The sequence below is a fragment of the Seriola lalandi genome, unplaced genomic scaffold, assembly GCF_002814215.2.
Source record: "Seriola lalandi dorsalis isolate HSWRI2012SDOR001 ecotype SW California unplaced genomic scaffold, Sedor1 jcf7180002054952, whole genome shotgun sequence".
Taxonomy (NCBI): Eukaryota; Metazoa; Chordata; class Actinopteri; order Carangiformes; family Carangidae; genus Seriola; species Seriola lalandi.
Window position 1 is genome coordinate 437,720 of NW_019525503.1, and position 17,309 is coordinate 455,028.

Sequence of the window (17,309 nt, forward strand, 5' to 3'; positions counted from 1 at the left end):
TCTCTCTCTCTCTCTCCCTCCCTCTCTCTCTCTCTCCCTCTCTCTCTCTCTCTCTCTCTCTCTCTCTCTCTCTCTCCCTCTCTCTCTCTGTACACTGTGAGAGACAAAGTTTTTAGAAAGCTTTTGCAGCTTGTCTGTGACTGTCTTCCCGTCACTTCTGAGCAGCTCAGAGAGTTGAATCGTTGCAGCAGCAGCGCAGCAGCGGCGCAGCAGCGTTTGGACGCACCGGATCTCTGTTGCCACCGACAATAATCCATATTAAATACTGTCTTTTGTCACTGATGCTACAGAACTGCGATAACTCAATTTTACAAACCTGCTACAGCGATATAATTTATTTGATGGAGCTGTTGCTGCTTGTTTGTCTCCTCTTGTAATTAAGACGTGATGTGTTATTATTGACACTGAGAAATTAAACCAGTTAAATTAAAGGCAACAATAGCAAATTGTAAAGTCCTGCATTTAAAACCTTTCTGAAGTATTGATGTATTTTCAGCAAAATGTGTTTAAAGTATCGACTTTTTTTTAAAGTTATTCTTTCTGAGTCGCTGTTGTGATTTACATCCATTACTGCTCCGACTGTGAATGATGATTAGATTTAATGTTGGAACTGCAGCAGAAGTTCTTTATGTCTTTGGTAACTTGTTTTTTGAAAAGTGGTCCAATGGATAAAGTCGTCGTTAAATAATTAATCATGATTTCAGCTACATGAACTTCACCGGCCGTGATTTGTGTGGAAGGTTGACAAACGTTTCCGACAGCTCCTGTCAACTGACCTCCGGGAGTCTGACTGACTGTCAGTTGTGTTGGTGCAGAGTGAAACTACAGTAACTCGTCAGGCTGATGGACAAAAATATGAAAATAGGACCCATTCGACTTTTTCTCTCGGCTTAAAAAACAAAAAGCGTTGCCTTGCGGAGTCCGTTTCCACCTGAACTGCCTTACATGTCTCACACACACACACACACACACACATTGATTAAATAAAAAGTAAAAGGTAAAATAAAAAAAGATCCTCTCACACAGCTGCTTCCTCTCTCCTCTCCGTCAGTGCTTCCCTCCCCTCCCATCAGACAAGGTGACCCAGCGCGGCTCCTGCTGTCCATCCAGATGTTCAACCACTGCGACTCCCCTCCGTACGTTCAGCCATTGTCTCGCCGACAAAGAGCCGCCTCCAGACACTCAACGGGAGCCGCTTTCAGAAATGATTAAATCTCTTAAGAGAAAAACATGATTATTCAGACTCTCACTCGTGTTCTATCGATCCGGGTCGTTCGCTCGTCTGAGAAAGCGGCATCCTCGCCGAACGCGCCCGCGGCTCATATTTATAAAGCGAGCGTGTGTGCATACGGACACGCCTTGTTTATTTTGTCACTGATTGAGATCTTTGACCAGAACTCCACCACTGTAAGCCCTATTCATCTAATTGAATATCGACTCACGTCAGCGTCTCCCGTGTTTTTACTTTCATAAATCAGTCTGTGTTTGAAGGCGATGTCAATAAACTGACCTGGAAAGGAGGTTTTATTTAGAAGCGGGAAAATGAGTGAGCTGAGAGTCCGACCCAAACACACCACAGATGAAAACAAACCCAACAAAAAGATTATTATTATTATTATTATTGTTGAAACACGTCAAAGATCATTGACTGGTGGAGGGTTTTCATGCCAATAAAGCAGTAACATATAATATATATATATATATATAATAGACTGCATCATGTTTTTCTTTGTGTCTTTCTCCGTTGCCCAGACAACCTGTTGATTGATTACCAGTTCACCTTCAGCCTGCTTCAGGAAGACGACCGCTACTACACCGCCATCAACTTCATGGCTACACCTGAACAGGTAACGCACAACCTCAAACACACACACACACACACACACACACACAGTAGACTAGAATTCTTGACTTTTATCAGACCTACTTCTCCCTCTCATCGCCTAAAGGTGTGTTCAGATACAGCTCAGAAGTAGAGGCAGCATTGCAGGCAGAATCAATGCAGCGATGCCAAAACAGGCCCATGGATTCAGATTTTGCCGCAGGTGACACGAGAAGTGAAGATGAGTCGGTTAAAAGTTAAAAAAAAAAAAAAAAAGGCTTTAACAAAGAATTCTCTTGCTCTTTGTGAGTGTAAACAAAGTGTAAAAGATCAGCAGACCTGGAGGAGAGTAAGTAAAACCAGTGAATGCATCTTAAACCTCCGTCGTTTTACTCTCGCTGCGCTGTTCCACTTCCACCTGCTTCAGATCAGCATCAGTGTCGCTTTGTTTTTCTCTCAGTAACTCCACCTTGCATGTGCTTCTTTCTTCTTTTTGCGCAGGCCAACAAAAACCTCGACATGTCCATCAACGCCTCCAACAACTTCAACCTCAACATCACCTGGTCCTTAAGCTCAACAGGTAGAGATCGACTTCATATATTTATACTTGTCTCTAAGGTATTTTGTCCTGTTTGCATCATCAGTGAAGAGGTTAAGTTCCCAGCAGGGACCAGTGTACACCCACACTGGCTCTCTCTTTATTCCAGCTGGTTAGACATCTCCTCACGACTGCGTTTGTTTGACACTAAAATATTCATCACAGATTAATCCGCAGATTATTTCTTTGATTAAATGATCAACTGTTTAGAGAAATGTAAAAAAAAAAAAAAAAAACATGTTTTCCACGGCGCAACGTTACATCTTTAAGTGTTTTTGCTAAACTCACAGCCCAAAACGATATGCAGATTATCATCACATCAGTCAAAGAAAAGTAGCAGATCATCACTGCTATATTTAGACATATTACATTTAAAATTCTGTCAAAGGTAAGTTAGTAAGGAACATATAATAATGTAGCTAAAAACAGTTAAAAGCAATCTTTTATTTAAAGGTCCCATATTTTCTTCTTCTTCTGTCTTTTATTTTGAAGTGTTGATCCATGAGAAGATATATTTGTGGTTCATCTCAGTGTAGTTTCACATCTCCTCTCTCAGGCTTCTCTCTGCAGCTCTAGTAACAACAGGTCGGTGAGCCAATCAGAAGAGAAGAGGCTCTGAGCCTCACTTCTGATTGGCTGACTGTTTTCTGAGTGATCCAGTACAAATACAGCAGATTTCAGGTAAAAACACTCAGAGAAACCAAAATCCTGCAAAGGTTTGGATGGTGGGTCCAGGTGGGCGGGGCTTGGTGACTGCTTTGTTGTGACATCACAAAGTTCCAGAAGTCCTGACGGCTGGTTTTAAGGCTCAGTTTCTGAATACAGGCTGTGTGCATTTCTCTGTGGACTGAGGCTTTGATACTTTCACAGTATTAATATAGAAGCTAGAGCTGATCTATAATCACACTACACATGGACACAGACCTTTACACTGGAGGACCTTTATAAAAAATGTAAAAAAAGCCATCAGTCTTTATAATAGGACATTTCTTTGACGTTTCAGTAGTGTCTAATTAAATAGAAAGTGAGCTTTAATATAAAATGTAATTTGATGTGAAGTTAGATTCAGTGGTTGATTGTTTAGTCAGTCTCTAAAGCTGTGTCATTAGCTTCCTGTGTGTGAAGATATCTCACAGTCAGGATCCTTTTTGGTGGCCGAGCTGTGTCCTTAAGTAAAATGGTCAGATCCACTTCTTGTTTCGCCTCCTGGGGATTCCCCCTCCTGACAAAACACATCATAGGCTGTTTTGAATTTTGGCATTAGGGCATTTTTTTTTTTTTTTTTATACATTTTCCCTCCTGATTTCAATTAAGATAAAAGCACTCTGCCTTCACACTCGCGGTGTCTTGGGGCCCAGAGCCTCCTCAGTTTGGGACTGTGGGCCTTCAGCGTGTGCGATTGTGTGCAGTCTATTACAGCGTGTTTAATGGCCCTGATAAAGCAGGAGGTGGAAATATTTTATTCACAGTGTCGGGAAAAACTCGGCCGTGAACACAGAACTCCTGATAATGCTCTGAAGGATACTGAAATCAGAGCACTTCAGCGCCGAGAGAAGAATTACTGCGAGGTGTCATGAAAACACTTTTGCCTCTGAATGTTAATTTGCCTCCTTGAGATTGACTTTTTATTTTTGAAATCTAGACTTTTTCCTCTCGAAACTGCTCACTTCATACTTCCTGTGTAAAACATCTTTACGGAGACGTTCACACTGAAAGAAAACAGCTCGGAGGATGAGTCACCGCTCGCCTCTCATTGTGCTGCTCTCTCGTGGCTGCTGGGTTTTCAGTTTCCTTCCTAAAGGGCGACTTATTCCTCTCCGGCTTTTTGTTTGACATCCTAACGCATCTTAAATGTCGCTTTTACTTTCAGTCGAGTGTCGGTAATTATGCCTCATGTTGGATATTACAGAGTGAAGGGGGGGAGGCCATGTGGAGAAAGTTTTTATCAGTGTGTGATAAATGATGATGAACATGATTATCGCGCCCCGACAGAATTCGATATGTGTATGTAACTCACTGGGGAATAACCTTAAAGAGAAAACATGTTTGTGGCTAAAGGTCGGCCGCTGACATCGGCCCAAAAGTGGCCTGAGTCAACAAAGCAGGGGAGGTGGGCGGACAGCGGCTTATCACCGTTTGTCCCGTAACGCTCATGAGAGCTGACACACACTGAGCTGCACAGACATGAAACAGTCGTCTGTGAAGTTTCTTTCTTTTCTAAAACACTTTTTTCCACTTTGTTTCATTCTGCTCTCCGACAGCCGGCACCATCTCGGGCGAAGAGATGCCCATCATAGCGAGGACCAACATCAAGGAGCATCGAGACTCTCTCTCCTGCGAGAAGTTCAACTTCAGGCTTCACCACAACATCACCTTCTACGTCTACGTGTCCAACTTCACCTGGCCGATCAAGATCCAGGTAAGAGGCTCAGGGTGGATAAGCGCTGATATGTGAACGGGAGAAACGACCTTTAACGAGTCTGAACCTGAGAAAAAGGAAGGTTTGTTGTGTTGCGTTTTCAGTCTTTCACAACAACGTTTGACCTGTCTGAGAGACAAGTTGACGGTTTGGATGAAGAGTCACTTCAGAAAGGTCGACTGGAGATAAACCGGTGTCGGCTGAAGGCAGGAGGCGGCGAGTTTAGTCTCTTAATAGTTCGAGTTTTATCATAAAAGAAGCTCATGAAGTCGTTTATTAGCGAGAGCTGGAGGGTTACATGGATCGATAGAGCTTTGACTCTGTCCGCCCGAGTTGAGAGGAAACCTGTGGTCGTCCTTCATTTCTTCTGTTACTTCAAAAGAGGCGTTAGAGTCGAGTCAACAAGGTGATCAGTTTGAGAGGGGCTAAAGTATCACAGGAGTAACGAGCATTCAGAACCTCATTAACTACATCAGAACAATGTTGGGGGTGTGGTTAAAACCGAGTCTGATAATGTGATAAATGCAGATTGTCAGCGTCCACATGAATATTAAAATCAAATCTCTATAATTCATTCATCTGTACGAACGACTCGACTTGACGAAATCTCTGAGAATTCAGGTAGAAATAAAATTTCGCAGGGTCAGTAAAGTTTATTATCTTCACTGTGACACTTGTTTTACTCACAAAATCACCTTGTTGCACGGTGCACAGGTTAAAAACTGCTTTTTATCGCGTGAACAAGATGAGCAGTTTGTCTTTTTATTGATGCAAGTTTCAAGGTTCGAAGAGATTCTGGTGTTAAAATGATGGAAGTTTAATACGAGCGTCTCATTAAAAGTCGGAAATGTTGTAGAAACCAACAAAGGGGAGTTACAGCCGTGAGGTTGAATCTCCTGCAGGAGTAAAGTCAGTGAAGGCGTTTGGAGGAACGAACGGTTCTGCATCATCATCATCATCATCATCATCATCATCATCATCGCCGTCGTCGTCTCCGGTTTGTCTCTGTGCAAAACATATCGCCCTGACAAGACGTTGAGCATAAACTATTCTGAAAAATGTTTGGCAAATCTGCTATCACATTTAATGATCTGTGAGTTTTCCAATGTCTCTCCATCAATTATGCAGCACCGGATTAAATCTCCAGGCGGCAGCCACACACACTAAATATTCAAGCTGCAGCCTTATGATCCGTTAAATTGAAGTAGACTTTTAGCGGTGATATTTTAAGATGACTGTCGTGCGGGATGTGTGTGGTGGGGGGGGGGGGGCGCTGATGAATGGAGTCAAGAAGTGACATAATGGAGGGATTAGGGGAGAGTGAAGACAGGCTGGCTGGTTAACCGATGTTGGGACTGCCGTCGAAGTCAAAACGGCCGGTGTTGAGAAAATGGAGACTGACTAATTGACAGATTGGAGGGAGAAAGACGTAAAGCAGAGGACGGGTGCGAGTGATAAATGGAGGGATGGACAGAAGGATGATGAGTGGGGAGGACGACAGTAGCTGCTGCGTTACAAAGCGTTCAGGTAAAAGTTAAAGGAAAGTTAAAAAATAATCTGAAATCATCTTTCACTGTGAAGTTTGGTGAAAACTGAAAACATTAACTTCACCATGGAAATGTTGGGCGCTTTTATTTTTCTTATTTGGAATCTATTTGGAAACATAATTTAGCGTTTGTCGCCAAGTGTCCTGCACCTCGTTTTACGGGTCATTTGTCCATCGATCGCCGCCCTCATAAGCATTTCCCATTAATGCTGCATTATCAGAGCGGCGTATATATATATATCTGCTGGTTGAAAGGCGATATGATAATTACCACGATGAGGCCGTGTCAGACGTGCCCGTGCGTAACATGAGAAGCACTCGCCGGTGTTCGGTCTTGTGACCTTGGTGATTTCCGACGCCAGAACGCAGGTCGAGGATGAGAAATTGTCCTGAGGATTGGTAATGACCCGGCCTGATGCATTTTGATCTAATAGACCTGTGAACACACACACACACACACACACACACACGTAGAGAGGAAGAGACCGAGCGCCGCACGTCTCCACTGATTGTCAGGAAATATGGATTGGTTGGTTTTTGATTTCAGTGATTTTGATGGCTCCCTGACATTTCCCCGATCAATAAAAAACAAAACAAAATGGCTGACAGTTCTGTGATGAAATCTGCTGTAAATATTCATGGTCCTTCATGGTCGACCCCTGACGATTCCCTCAAGTGTCTCCATAAACCTGTAACTGAGCTTTCCTCGGGATAAAATGTCTCCTGTGCCAGTTCTTCTGATCACATTCACACCTCCGACGGGACAAACCTCCATTTATTTTAATGACCCTGTGACCTTTCCTCATTCCTTCTTCTCCTCACAAGGTCGACGGCTGACTTCACGACAGAGTTGAAACATGTTGTAAATGACAAACCGTGAAGCGGAGACTTGAGCGTATCAGCGGTTTCCGTGAGAAACACTTTCACCTGATGCTGCTGCTGGACGCTGAACATCAGAGATCATCTTCTCTCTCACATGATCTCACTGATCTGACCCTTTAGCCGCGGATGTGTGAAAGTCTGGCAGCCTGTGTTAGCACCAGATTTCAAGTTATTGTTCATGGCAGTGAAGCGTGAACACACACACACACGGATACACAGAGTGGTTGTCGAGTGCTGCTGTAATACACAGGGACTCCTTTGCTCTACATTACACTGTGCGACATGATTTGTGGAGCCATTATCTTATTATTTATTTTTTGGATATTTACTTGCTGTGTTTTATTATAACAGGTGTGATGTGTGTTTATATTTGCTGAGGTGAAGATCCAGTAGAAACCAGCTGCTGTTTTAGAATATTAACATGTCCAACTAAACGCCTGTGAGTAACTGTAGGACATTTATTTATTTGTGGTTTATGTCTTAAACAAACACTTTGGTTTCATCTATTTTTTATCACTTTAAATGGTGTTGTACAGTTTCCTCTCAAACAACAAGGTGGGATTTGCTTTACATTCGCATCATAGCACGTTTTAAATGTCACTTCATATTAATTTCTGGCACAAGAAAGACGGACAAAGATGAATATAGTCAACCGAACCCGACCTGACACCCTGTGTGCAGACAGGCCGTCGTGTCCTAACCTGCAGTATGTCCTCACTCAGCGGGTTAAAGTCCTCACACAGGTAGAAACTCCTGAACAACCACACATACAGTGTATGCACACACACATCCTAGCGTGACCTGTGAGTGTTTCCCCCCCCCCCCCCAGCGGCGTGCTGACGTCAGCCCCCGGGGACCGGAGGGCTGGTTGTAAGGCGGAGCGAGGTGTTGGGATCGGTCGCTCTGCTGGAATAGATTTTGATCGGTTCTGTCACGCTGACCTTGCACCTTCGTCCTCGCTCTTCCTCGTGACACCACGCTAACAGGAACCTGGTTTAAATGTCTGTGTGCGTGCGTGTGTGCGTGTGTGCATGAGTTACAGCATCACATCACAGACGTTATTCAGCATCCTGTCAGCTCTTTATTTCAGAAATGATGGGCTATAAAAACAAATCTATGTCCCTGTTTCAGAATAAAAGCTCCTTCATACTCCCACTTTAACTTCACAGGAAATAGTAAAGATCAATTGCACATAAATGCCTCATTTGAAAGTTGTATTTGTTTAGACTTCGCCGTTTACGCCCAGAAGTGGTTTCCCTTATGAAAGTCTATAAATTCAATAGGAAACATATGGAATAAAAAACAGTTAGAATATCAAAAATAAGTGCGAGAAACAAATATAGATCATCGCTGTAATTTGTTCCATTTGACATCATTTTTTCCACAAACCAGGACTGGCCCGGATTCGTTTCTAATCAAGAAGTCATGTTTTATTGATTGAGCCCCACAAACATTATGGGAACATGACCCAGTTTCTCTCTTCATCTTTGTTTTTGAAAGAGCTAACTGTTAATTTAGCCAGAAGTTGTATAACTCCAGACCGTAACCGTTTCTGATTTCAACCTCCTTGTTTATAATTTAGCAGAGAATTTTATCTAAACCAGAAAGAACAGTAATAACTTGAGGATCGACGGCCCCCTTTGTCTGCACTCTTAATGTTTCGGAGACACTTGATTAAAATTGACAGCAGGAAACAAAACAGACTTTTCTGTACGAGGAACTACTTTTCTTTTCTTTTCACCCGCAGCTCCTCGTTTGTAGTTTTGCTTTTGCCGATCGACACGCAGTCGCTCTCGAGTCCGTTTCCGTCTGTCCTCATCTCATCTCCCTCTCCACGCCCCTCCATGCATCACAGCGTGCAGGCCAGCTGATTAAAAGCCCCCTGTCAGAGGTGAGCAGCCATTTTGTTGCAGACGAACTCGGGGCCCCGGCGTGATTGGTCGGTTGATTTGATTTGCCGCTCAGCGCTCAGTCACTTATTTATCCTCTGCGCCTGCCATCATTAAATAGGATGCCTCTCCTAATCAGATATCTGGCACACACACACACACACACACACACACACACACACACACACACATAAACACCCTCTCTGATCACATCAGTGACAAAGTGTGCTTTATTGGATTAAACCAGCAGTTGAAATGGTTAACACACACACACACACACACACACACACACACACACACACACACACACACACACACACACACACAGAGGAGGGAGGAGGAGGAGGAGCAGGGTCTATCTCATGCATCTCATTGAGGCGGTGTCATGTTCCATAGGCTGAAAGAGAAGAAGAGAAGCTGAGTGCTGCTCATTTAACCGGACAGACAGACAGGAAGTCATCAGGCAGAATTAGGCTGGTGATGTGGGAATAAGTGCAGGGTGTGTGTGTCACACCAACATCTATATAACTGAGAAATTTTGGGTTTCAGTGAAATTAATGGATTTGCAAATCAGTGTTGAGCTTTTGCTTTGTGCTCAACTTCGGTGAACTTTGACACGTATATATTTGAGGGGATGGAGAGATTTATTTTACACTCCTCTGCTCCATGAGTATAAGTTATGATCTGCAGTCAGTCATAAAAAATATTCAGTTGCTTGATGCTATTTAGTGTTTGTTTGGTGTTTTGTCCATTCAGGGCTACTGTAGATACGCGATGCTAATGGAGCTAATGAAGATCTCTCTAAATTCTACACACTGGTCCTCTAACGTCCAGTTAGCATTAGCATGTTGCCAGTTAGCTTGTAAATGAATTCTGCTGTGCTGGTGGAAGAATATTTATATTATTTCATACATACATATTTTTTATTCTCAATGAAATAATAATTATTCTCTGATATGTGAAATTAAGTTCAGCCTTGTCTTGTAAATTGTGAAACGTAAAATCCCATCAAAAATATTGAGATTATTTAGAATATTTAGATGGATTTGAATAAAGGAAATGTTAAAATGCTGAGTTGCGGGGGAGTCGCTCTGACTGTTGTGGGATCACGTCGGCGTGTTGTGTTTTCACTGCAGTTTGTTACCGGTGTTTGAGCTGCAGATTGATGCAGAAGTGGGTCTTAAGCACCTGTTAAAAGGAGCTACATCTGTGTGCTCTCCTAACAAGTGCACACACATATGGCAGAGCTGCACTCATTTGCATACCATGTAGGTGGAGGCGGCACTTGGCAACTGCCTCACTTTGGTCATTAGGTCCTCATGAATATGCAGATGCTGAGGAAGAGTGCGCTGTAAACACATTTCAGTCCCTGGAAGATGCACAAATACATTTTGTTAACATGCTCGTGTAAATATGTGAGTTCCAAACATTATTAGTGATTAGTAAGATCCCAAATGTCACACAAAAAGTCATCGTATAAAAGAGAACTGTAGAATTAGACGGAAGGGAGGGAAAACACAAAAACTCCCCAAAGACAAAATAAGCTTCATGAAAAATACTAATCAACAGATCTTATAGAAAAACACCAGCCTTTTGTTTCAGTAGCTCAACCTGCATCAGTTATAATCAATTCTTCTGAAGATAGATAGATAGATAGATAAATAGATAGATAGATAGATAGATAGATAGATAGATAGATAGATAGATAGATAGATAGATAGATAGAAACTTTATTTATCCCCTAAATGTTGAACTTAAATATTTGGATACTCTTCAGTCTTTGTATTGCATTAAGTATTTGAATGATTCAAGGTTCATAATTATTGATTTCAGGAAATTAAAGACTGTAATACTAGTAATTGGCAGGATTAAATTTATACAGTACCAGTCAAAAGTTTGGAAACACTTTCCTAGAGGGAATGGGAAAGTTGGTTTGTCACGTTTTCCCTCCTTCCACCTACAACAAAGTTTTTACAGTCGTTCCTCTCGTAGCTGTGAGTCCTGTTTCAAACTGTCGCTGCTGCGTCCTTTAACCACGACGACGATCGCTGTTTAACCTTAAACCACATGTTTATAACTGACTGTAGCCGTGACGACGACGGTTGTCTGACCTTATAAAAGTTCTCATTTTGACCCAAAACCGCCATCTTTTCCTAAATCAGATCCTCCCAGTCCTCCCCCCTTTTTCTTTTCATTGCACTCACTTCTCTTTCCCTCTCTTCCTTTTTCGCCCTTTTTGTTTATTGATTAGCCACAACACTTCCTTTCATTCCGTGTTTTAACAAGCGGACATAAAAGGACATAAAAGGCGGCCCCGCTGCTGTCACAGCTCCTGGCCGGGTCCCCAGAGGGCCACCACCGGCCCCTCAGTAATGACTAGTCTGTGGAACCGGGGTCCTTGGAGTCCTCTTTACATCATTCCTTTTCCTCTCCTCTTTCTACCTCTGTCTCCTCCCTCGGTCCCTCTCTCTTACTCTCACACTCCTTCCTGTCGTAATTGGACTTCTAGCTCCAAGATTAAAAAAAGAATATCCTGCGCGTCAGTTTGACCCCCTGATCTCACAACAATTACGGCCCGGAGAAAAATAATACTGCTGTTGTTTTGGTGTTTGTGCCGTAATGTTTGCGCGGGTTGTTTCGGTGTTTATTTCTCTGTGCGTTACACAATTCCCATCTGTAGTAATTCCTTTTTTATAGCTGCCTTTATGTATGGGAACGTAGCTCCGTGTCAGCGGCTGCAGTCATCGCACTGTGTTGCAGGAGCTCCGGTCTCCGCATTAAACACTTGGCTTATTAACATTAGCCACATGTACACGTCTAACGTTACAGTCATTTAAATCTTAGAGGCGAGTTTACGTTTCAGTCGTGTCCACTGAGTTCAGACTGTGTAACTCTGAGCAGTTCTGCTCTGTATCCATCTGGGACCTGTTTCCCAAAAGCTTCTGGAGGCTGAGATGATTGTAAAGTCTCACAAACCTTCTTAAATTCCAAGAGGAGAAAACTTTATTAGACACGAGCGCGGGTTAACAAGTGTTTCCTGTTCTTAGGAGACTGAGGCTTTCAGCTCTGACGTCCTCATCACCGTCGCGACCTTCCGGGACTTCGATCATTTCTGGCTTCTTTACAGGTTTAATTCTGCCGTCAGGACGTCAGGAGACATAATGACTCATTGTTACTCATCACATGTGACGTGAGCTGACAGGAAGTCGCACGTGTCAAAACTGAACTAAAACGATTGCACTGCGAACTGACTCTGACCCTCTCCGTTTTAAAATGATGTGATAGATTTAACTGTTTAGTCATTTTAATCTTATTTATTTTTTGCCTGCAGAAAACCTGGAGCTGGGTGAAATGCCATTAATAAATAACAATAACTTGTGTTTACTCCTCTTATTGCAATTTTAATGATTTATTTATTTTTGTTGTTTGTTGTTATTCAGCAGCGTTTAGTGGATGACCACTTTAACATAAGTGAATTATTTAACATATTGTCGTACGTGGATCTGAATTCCTCTGAAACTTCTTCTACCACTGAAAGCAACATTTCCATCCTGCAAAACTTTTTCTCTCAAACAGAATTTAGTTTTTTTTTGACAAAACAAATAAAAAAAATTGTAGCGTTAGAAAATTAGCATAGAATGAATTTCTTATCATTTATTAGTGACACAGTGTCAGTAGGAGCTGAACATTACACCAGCAGAGCAGGTTTCTCAGGACTATCAGGGGACGTGTGTGTGTGTGTGTGTGTGTGTGTGTGTGTGTGTGTGTATGTGTGTGGGTGGCTCTGCAGTGGTGTGGCTCAGGAGGGGAGGAAGGGCGTGGCCTAAACAGCTTATTGATTATCGTCGTCTTTAACGACTGCAGTTGTTGTAAATTGAAATGATGGCTGTTGGCTGGAGTTGGCGTGGGACTGGAAAGTGTGTGTGTGTGTGTGTGTGTGTGTGTGTGTGTGTGTGTGTGTGTGACTTTACTACATCAAGTATAATGTTCACAGTTTGTTTTGTTTTGTTTTGTTTTGTCATGGATAGTTGCATTAATTTTTGAGCATACTGTATGTTTATTGTTTATCAGTTTATTTGCAGTTTATGTATTTTCTTCTTCGATGTGTGTGTGTGTGTGTGTGTGTGTGTGTGTGTCTACATCCATAATAACTGTTCATATTGTCAGGGGGTAATGATGTAAATTGCTGCCTTGGAAGCCTGAATGCAAAGCCAGGCTCTTTTCTCCCTGATGCCTGTATTAATGTTGCGTCCCTCTGGACCACAATCAGCTTTTCTGCAGGTTTTTCACCGTCAGGCCATTTTACCTGCCACACAAATGCCGGTAAACCTCTTAAAGCCTATTCTGCCCCATTTCTTTCTCTCCTCCCCTCCCAGCTAGTCTCAGAGGATTCAGCGGAGACAAAGACGCAGCCTTTCCTGCTATTAGTGCCATTTAAAGGTATCCCCATGTCGAACACGCTTGAAATGTACTGCCGTCGGATCTGTTGTGACGTTTTACTGGCCCTCTGAGCTGCAGCGCTGCTCGGGGGTTTTACTGATTTTAAAAAAAGGATCTTTGGCCGTCCACCTGTCACGGGGATCAGGTGATGTCACGTGCTAATTTGCTCAGCAGTGGCCTCAACTGTACCACCTTCGCATTGTCTTAAAGTTTCTGAACGGAAAGAGCAAAGACTTTGAGGGCTTTTTTAAAAGCCAATTAAAAGTGAAATAGAAAGACTTCTCACCTCTCAGCGTAAAATGAAAATGAGTAAAGTGCAGGTCTGTCTGACAGGGTTGATTTCTTATGAAGCAGCTCACTGAAAAATGTCTGAAGACGTCTAAAGTTAAACTGCAGCCTTATTAACAACTTACGCTCCACAGAGAAAAACTTGACGTTGAAACAACAAAAACGTTTCAAAAGTGATGTTTCACTCGAACGCAGCGATGCTGTCGACCTGAACGTCATCCGGTGTCGGCTTCTGTTCTAACGCGCTGCAGATTTAAACTCAAGGCGGTCATGTTTTTCATTATTAAAATAATGTACAAAACTATTTATTATAAGTTGTGTTATTTGTGTTAATCGACATTAACAGTAAACGCTCGTTGTAAACTGGCAGAAACCCTGCACATTAAAAAACCACCTGTGTTTCTGCTTGATGACAAGCTTGAGGTGCAACGTCACATCGTTATATCGTCTCAACACGTCGCTGCGTTTGCTGAAACGAAGCGTGTGACGTTAGCAGGGTTGACTGAACATCGAGTTCTGAGTCTGTGAATGAAGCTGGATTCTCTCCTCATCCACTTTACGCAGCTTTATTCTGACGCAGGAGACTGAGCTTCGGTCACATCGTGTCCCTGTGGTGAGGACGTTTTTCTAAACCTAAAATCTAACCCTGAACTAAAACCACGCCACGTCGTTACACCTCTGTAATCCCAGAGGTGGCAGATCAGGAAACACCTACACAAGTTGTTTCTGCTCACATGGGTTGATCTGGGGAAATAGTCTCTTATTTTATTGTGAAGGTGCCGACAAACAGTCCGTCAACAGTTCACTAACTGGAGCTTTGTTCCTTTTCTTTGTTATATTGCAACACGACCTTAAGGCTGTTTTATTTTAAATTATTTGACTAATTATTTTCTCATTTCCTTCAGGGCAACACACACCTAACAGTGTATGGCTCTTGTCACAAACAACTGCACACTTGCTTAAGCCTGAGCTCCGGCCGCGTCGCCTCGGGTCGACGCTTGTCGTCTCATCTCCATGAGCCAGTGTCGCGCTGCAGCGTTGAAACGCGTCACAGCTTCTGTCTGCGCTGTGGCATCAAATGACGTGATGCGGGTTAATGTGTGTCGCACTCAAAGTTAACAACTGATGCAACCTGCAACCGACCGGTAGGAGTTGCTAAAAGCAGTGACGGTAAACTGCGGTGAGAGTTTAGCCCTCGCTGCATCTTCACCTGTGAACCCGGTTGTCTCGGGTCGTGTCCTAGTGTGTTACCTGTCTCGGTGCGAACGTCTTCCTCCAACTGTAGGAAACACGACATGGGGGGAGCTGGTGAGCCCATCCCCGCAGAAACTCTGCCTCGTGTCGTTCCTACAGGGCAGAGAAGTGAATGGAAAATCAATTATGTCTGTGATAAATAATCCTCTTAACATGAGGGAGTTTAAACATGGACTACAATGGCTTTTCAGGAGTTTTTCCATAGCTGAAAGCCAAAACTTTGCTCTGAAGCAGCAGGGTGCATCTCACATTCTGTGACACACACACACACACACACTGACACACACACACACACACACACACACACACGGCCGCTGTTGAAGACAGATTATGGAGTTGTATTTTGAAGCATGTTGAGATATATTTAACACTTAACAACATATCGTGCCCTTTAATTAAAGGTCCATATTTTACACTTTTCCTGCGTTTTCTTTGAAGCATTGATCCATGAGAAGATGTATTTGTGAATATTTATATATTTGTTTGTGTATATGTATATATATATATATATATATATATATATATATATATATATATATATACACACACACTGAACATGCAGAAATGTTGGATGTATATGAGTCCAATAGATCTGCAGCTGGTCAGTTACTGATGCCCTTTAGGTGTTTAGCACACAGATAGTTGTAAGTTATTCGTCCATGTTTTGAGAGATCAGCGTGGGAGTTCTGCATCGCAACCCACTTAATTATTTATTTAACCTTTTTATATTTTATACATTTTACCTTTTTATTTAACTTCAGGCCGTTGGAGTCGACGCGCCTCAGATCTGTGGGCTCTGAACAGCACGGGGGCCACACACTGCGCCGCCGTCCCGGCACAGAAAAACCCGATGATGGATGGTGAAGTCAGTGGATTTCAGTGTTGCTGTAGCATCCGGCCGCTCTGGTGGAGTTCAATTGAACAAAGTGCTGCAGAGTACCGGAGAGCACAAAAGGCCAGAAGCCTTTTCCTCGCAGGCTAATCTCATAATAACCTACAAACCGCGGCGGTGGCTCGCATTGTATTCCTAGTGTTTGCGTGTCAGAGAAGGTGATAGAGAACATGTGAGAATGTATTTGGCAGAAAATAAAATTGTTGGCCTTATGTAAGAGGTCTGAACATTGGCCCTAGGTAAGAAAGATGTTCATCCACAGTTATTGCATCAGTTCCACATGCTGCTCTATAACACAGGTTGGGGGTGGGGGGTGGGGGGGCAAGTTACGTAAGAGCTTGTTGAAATTTTGCAGAATGTATAGTCAAGAGTGTTTTTGTTGCTTTCTGCAAAATAAAAAATGTTCTGCAGATGTAAAATATAGTCGATTCATAATCAGTTTAAGATGTGTAACTGTTAATTTCAGCCACCTCCGGCCTGATCTGTTCCACTGGGGTTTTTATCAGTGTAACCTTCTGGTTTTCATTGTTGTGTGGAAGGAGATGGAAACAATTAGTCATTTATTCTATTTTTCAGACAGAAAATTAACCGAAAAAAAAAAAGGAAAGAAGAAGATACTTTAGGGTTCAGCTGAACTGGTGTTTAACAGATGGTTTGTCTGTCTTTATGTAGGTGTGTTACTGTATTTAAATAATATAAGAAACAAACACTAGAGAACTGGCATACAATCATGTCACACACACACACACACACACACACACACAGACAAGATGTCAAACATTTTAAATGTGTGAATTTGCTGCTTTTGAAGATGTTGTGTTCGGCTCTGAAACTGTGATTGAACCTGCTCATGTGGGACGCAGCCTTACAACACACAGACCCAGTCATGTTTTTACAAACATTGCTTATGTAACGAAATCTTTAACGGGATCAGACAGTTTCATAATGTCTTTTTTAAAGCTCTGTATTTTCTTCTTCTTCTGTGTTTTATTGGAAGTGTTGATCCATAAGAAGATATTAAACCATCTCAGTGTAGTTTTACATCTCCTCTTCTCTCTGCAGCTCTAGTAACAACAGGTCAGTGAGCCAATCAGAAGAGAGGAGGCTCTGAGCCTCTCTTCTGATTGGTTGACTGTTTTTTCTGAGTGATCCAATAAAAATAAAGCAGATTACAGGTAAAAACAGAGAAACCAAATCCTGCAAGGGCTGGATGGTGGGTCCAGGTGGGCGGGGCTTGGTGACTGCTTTGTTGTGACATCACAAAGTTCCAGAAGTCCTG

At 42.6% G+C, this 17,309-nt stretch overlaps 1 protein-coding gene across 1 annotated transcript in view; it reads left to right on the forward strand.

The window, feature by feature from the left end:
* The window catches only part of atrnl1a (attractin-like 1a), a 216,481-nt gene that overhangs the window by 109,086 nt on the left and 90,086 nt on the right, over window positions 1-17,309 (forward strand). Inside the window, exons 23-25 of the mRNA XM_023394687.2 lie at window positions 1,753-1,847; window positions 2,324-2,402; window positions 4,682-4,839. Coding sequence (XP_023250455.1) covers window positions 1,753-1,847; window positions 2,324-2,402; window positions 4,682-4,839 — 332 coding nt within the window. The remainder of the gene's footprint in view (window positions 1-1,752; window positions 1,848-2,323; window positions 2,403-4,681; window positions 4,840-17,309) is intronic.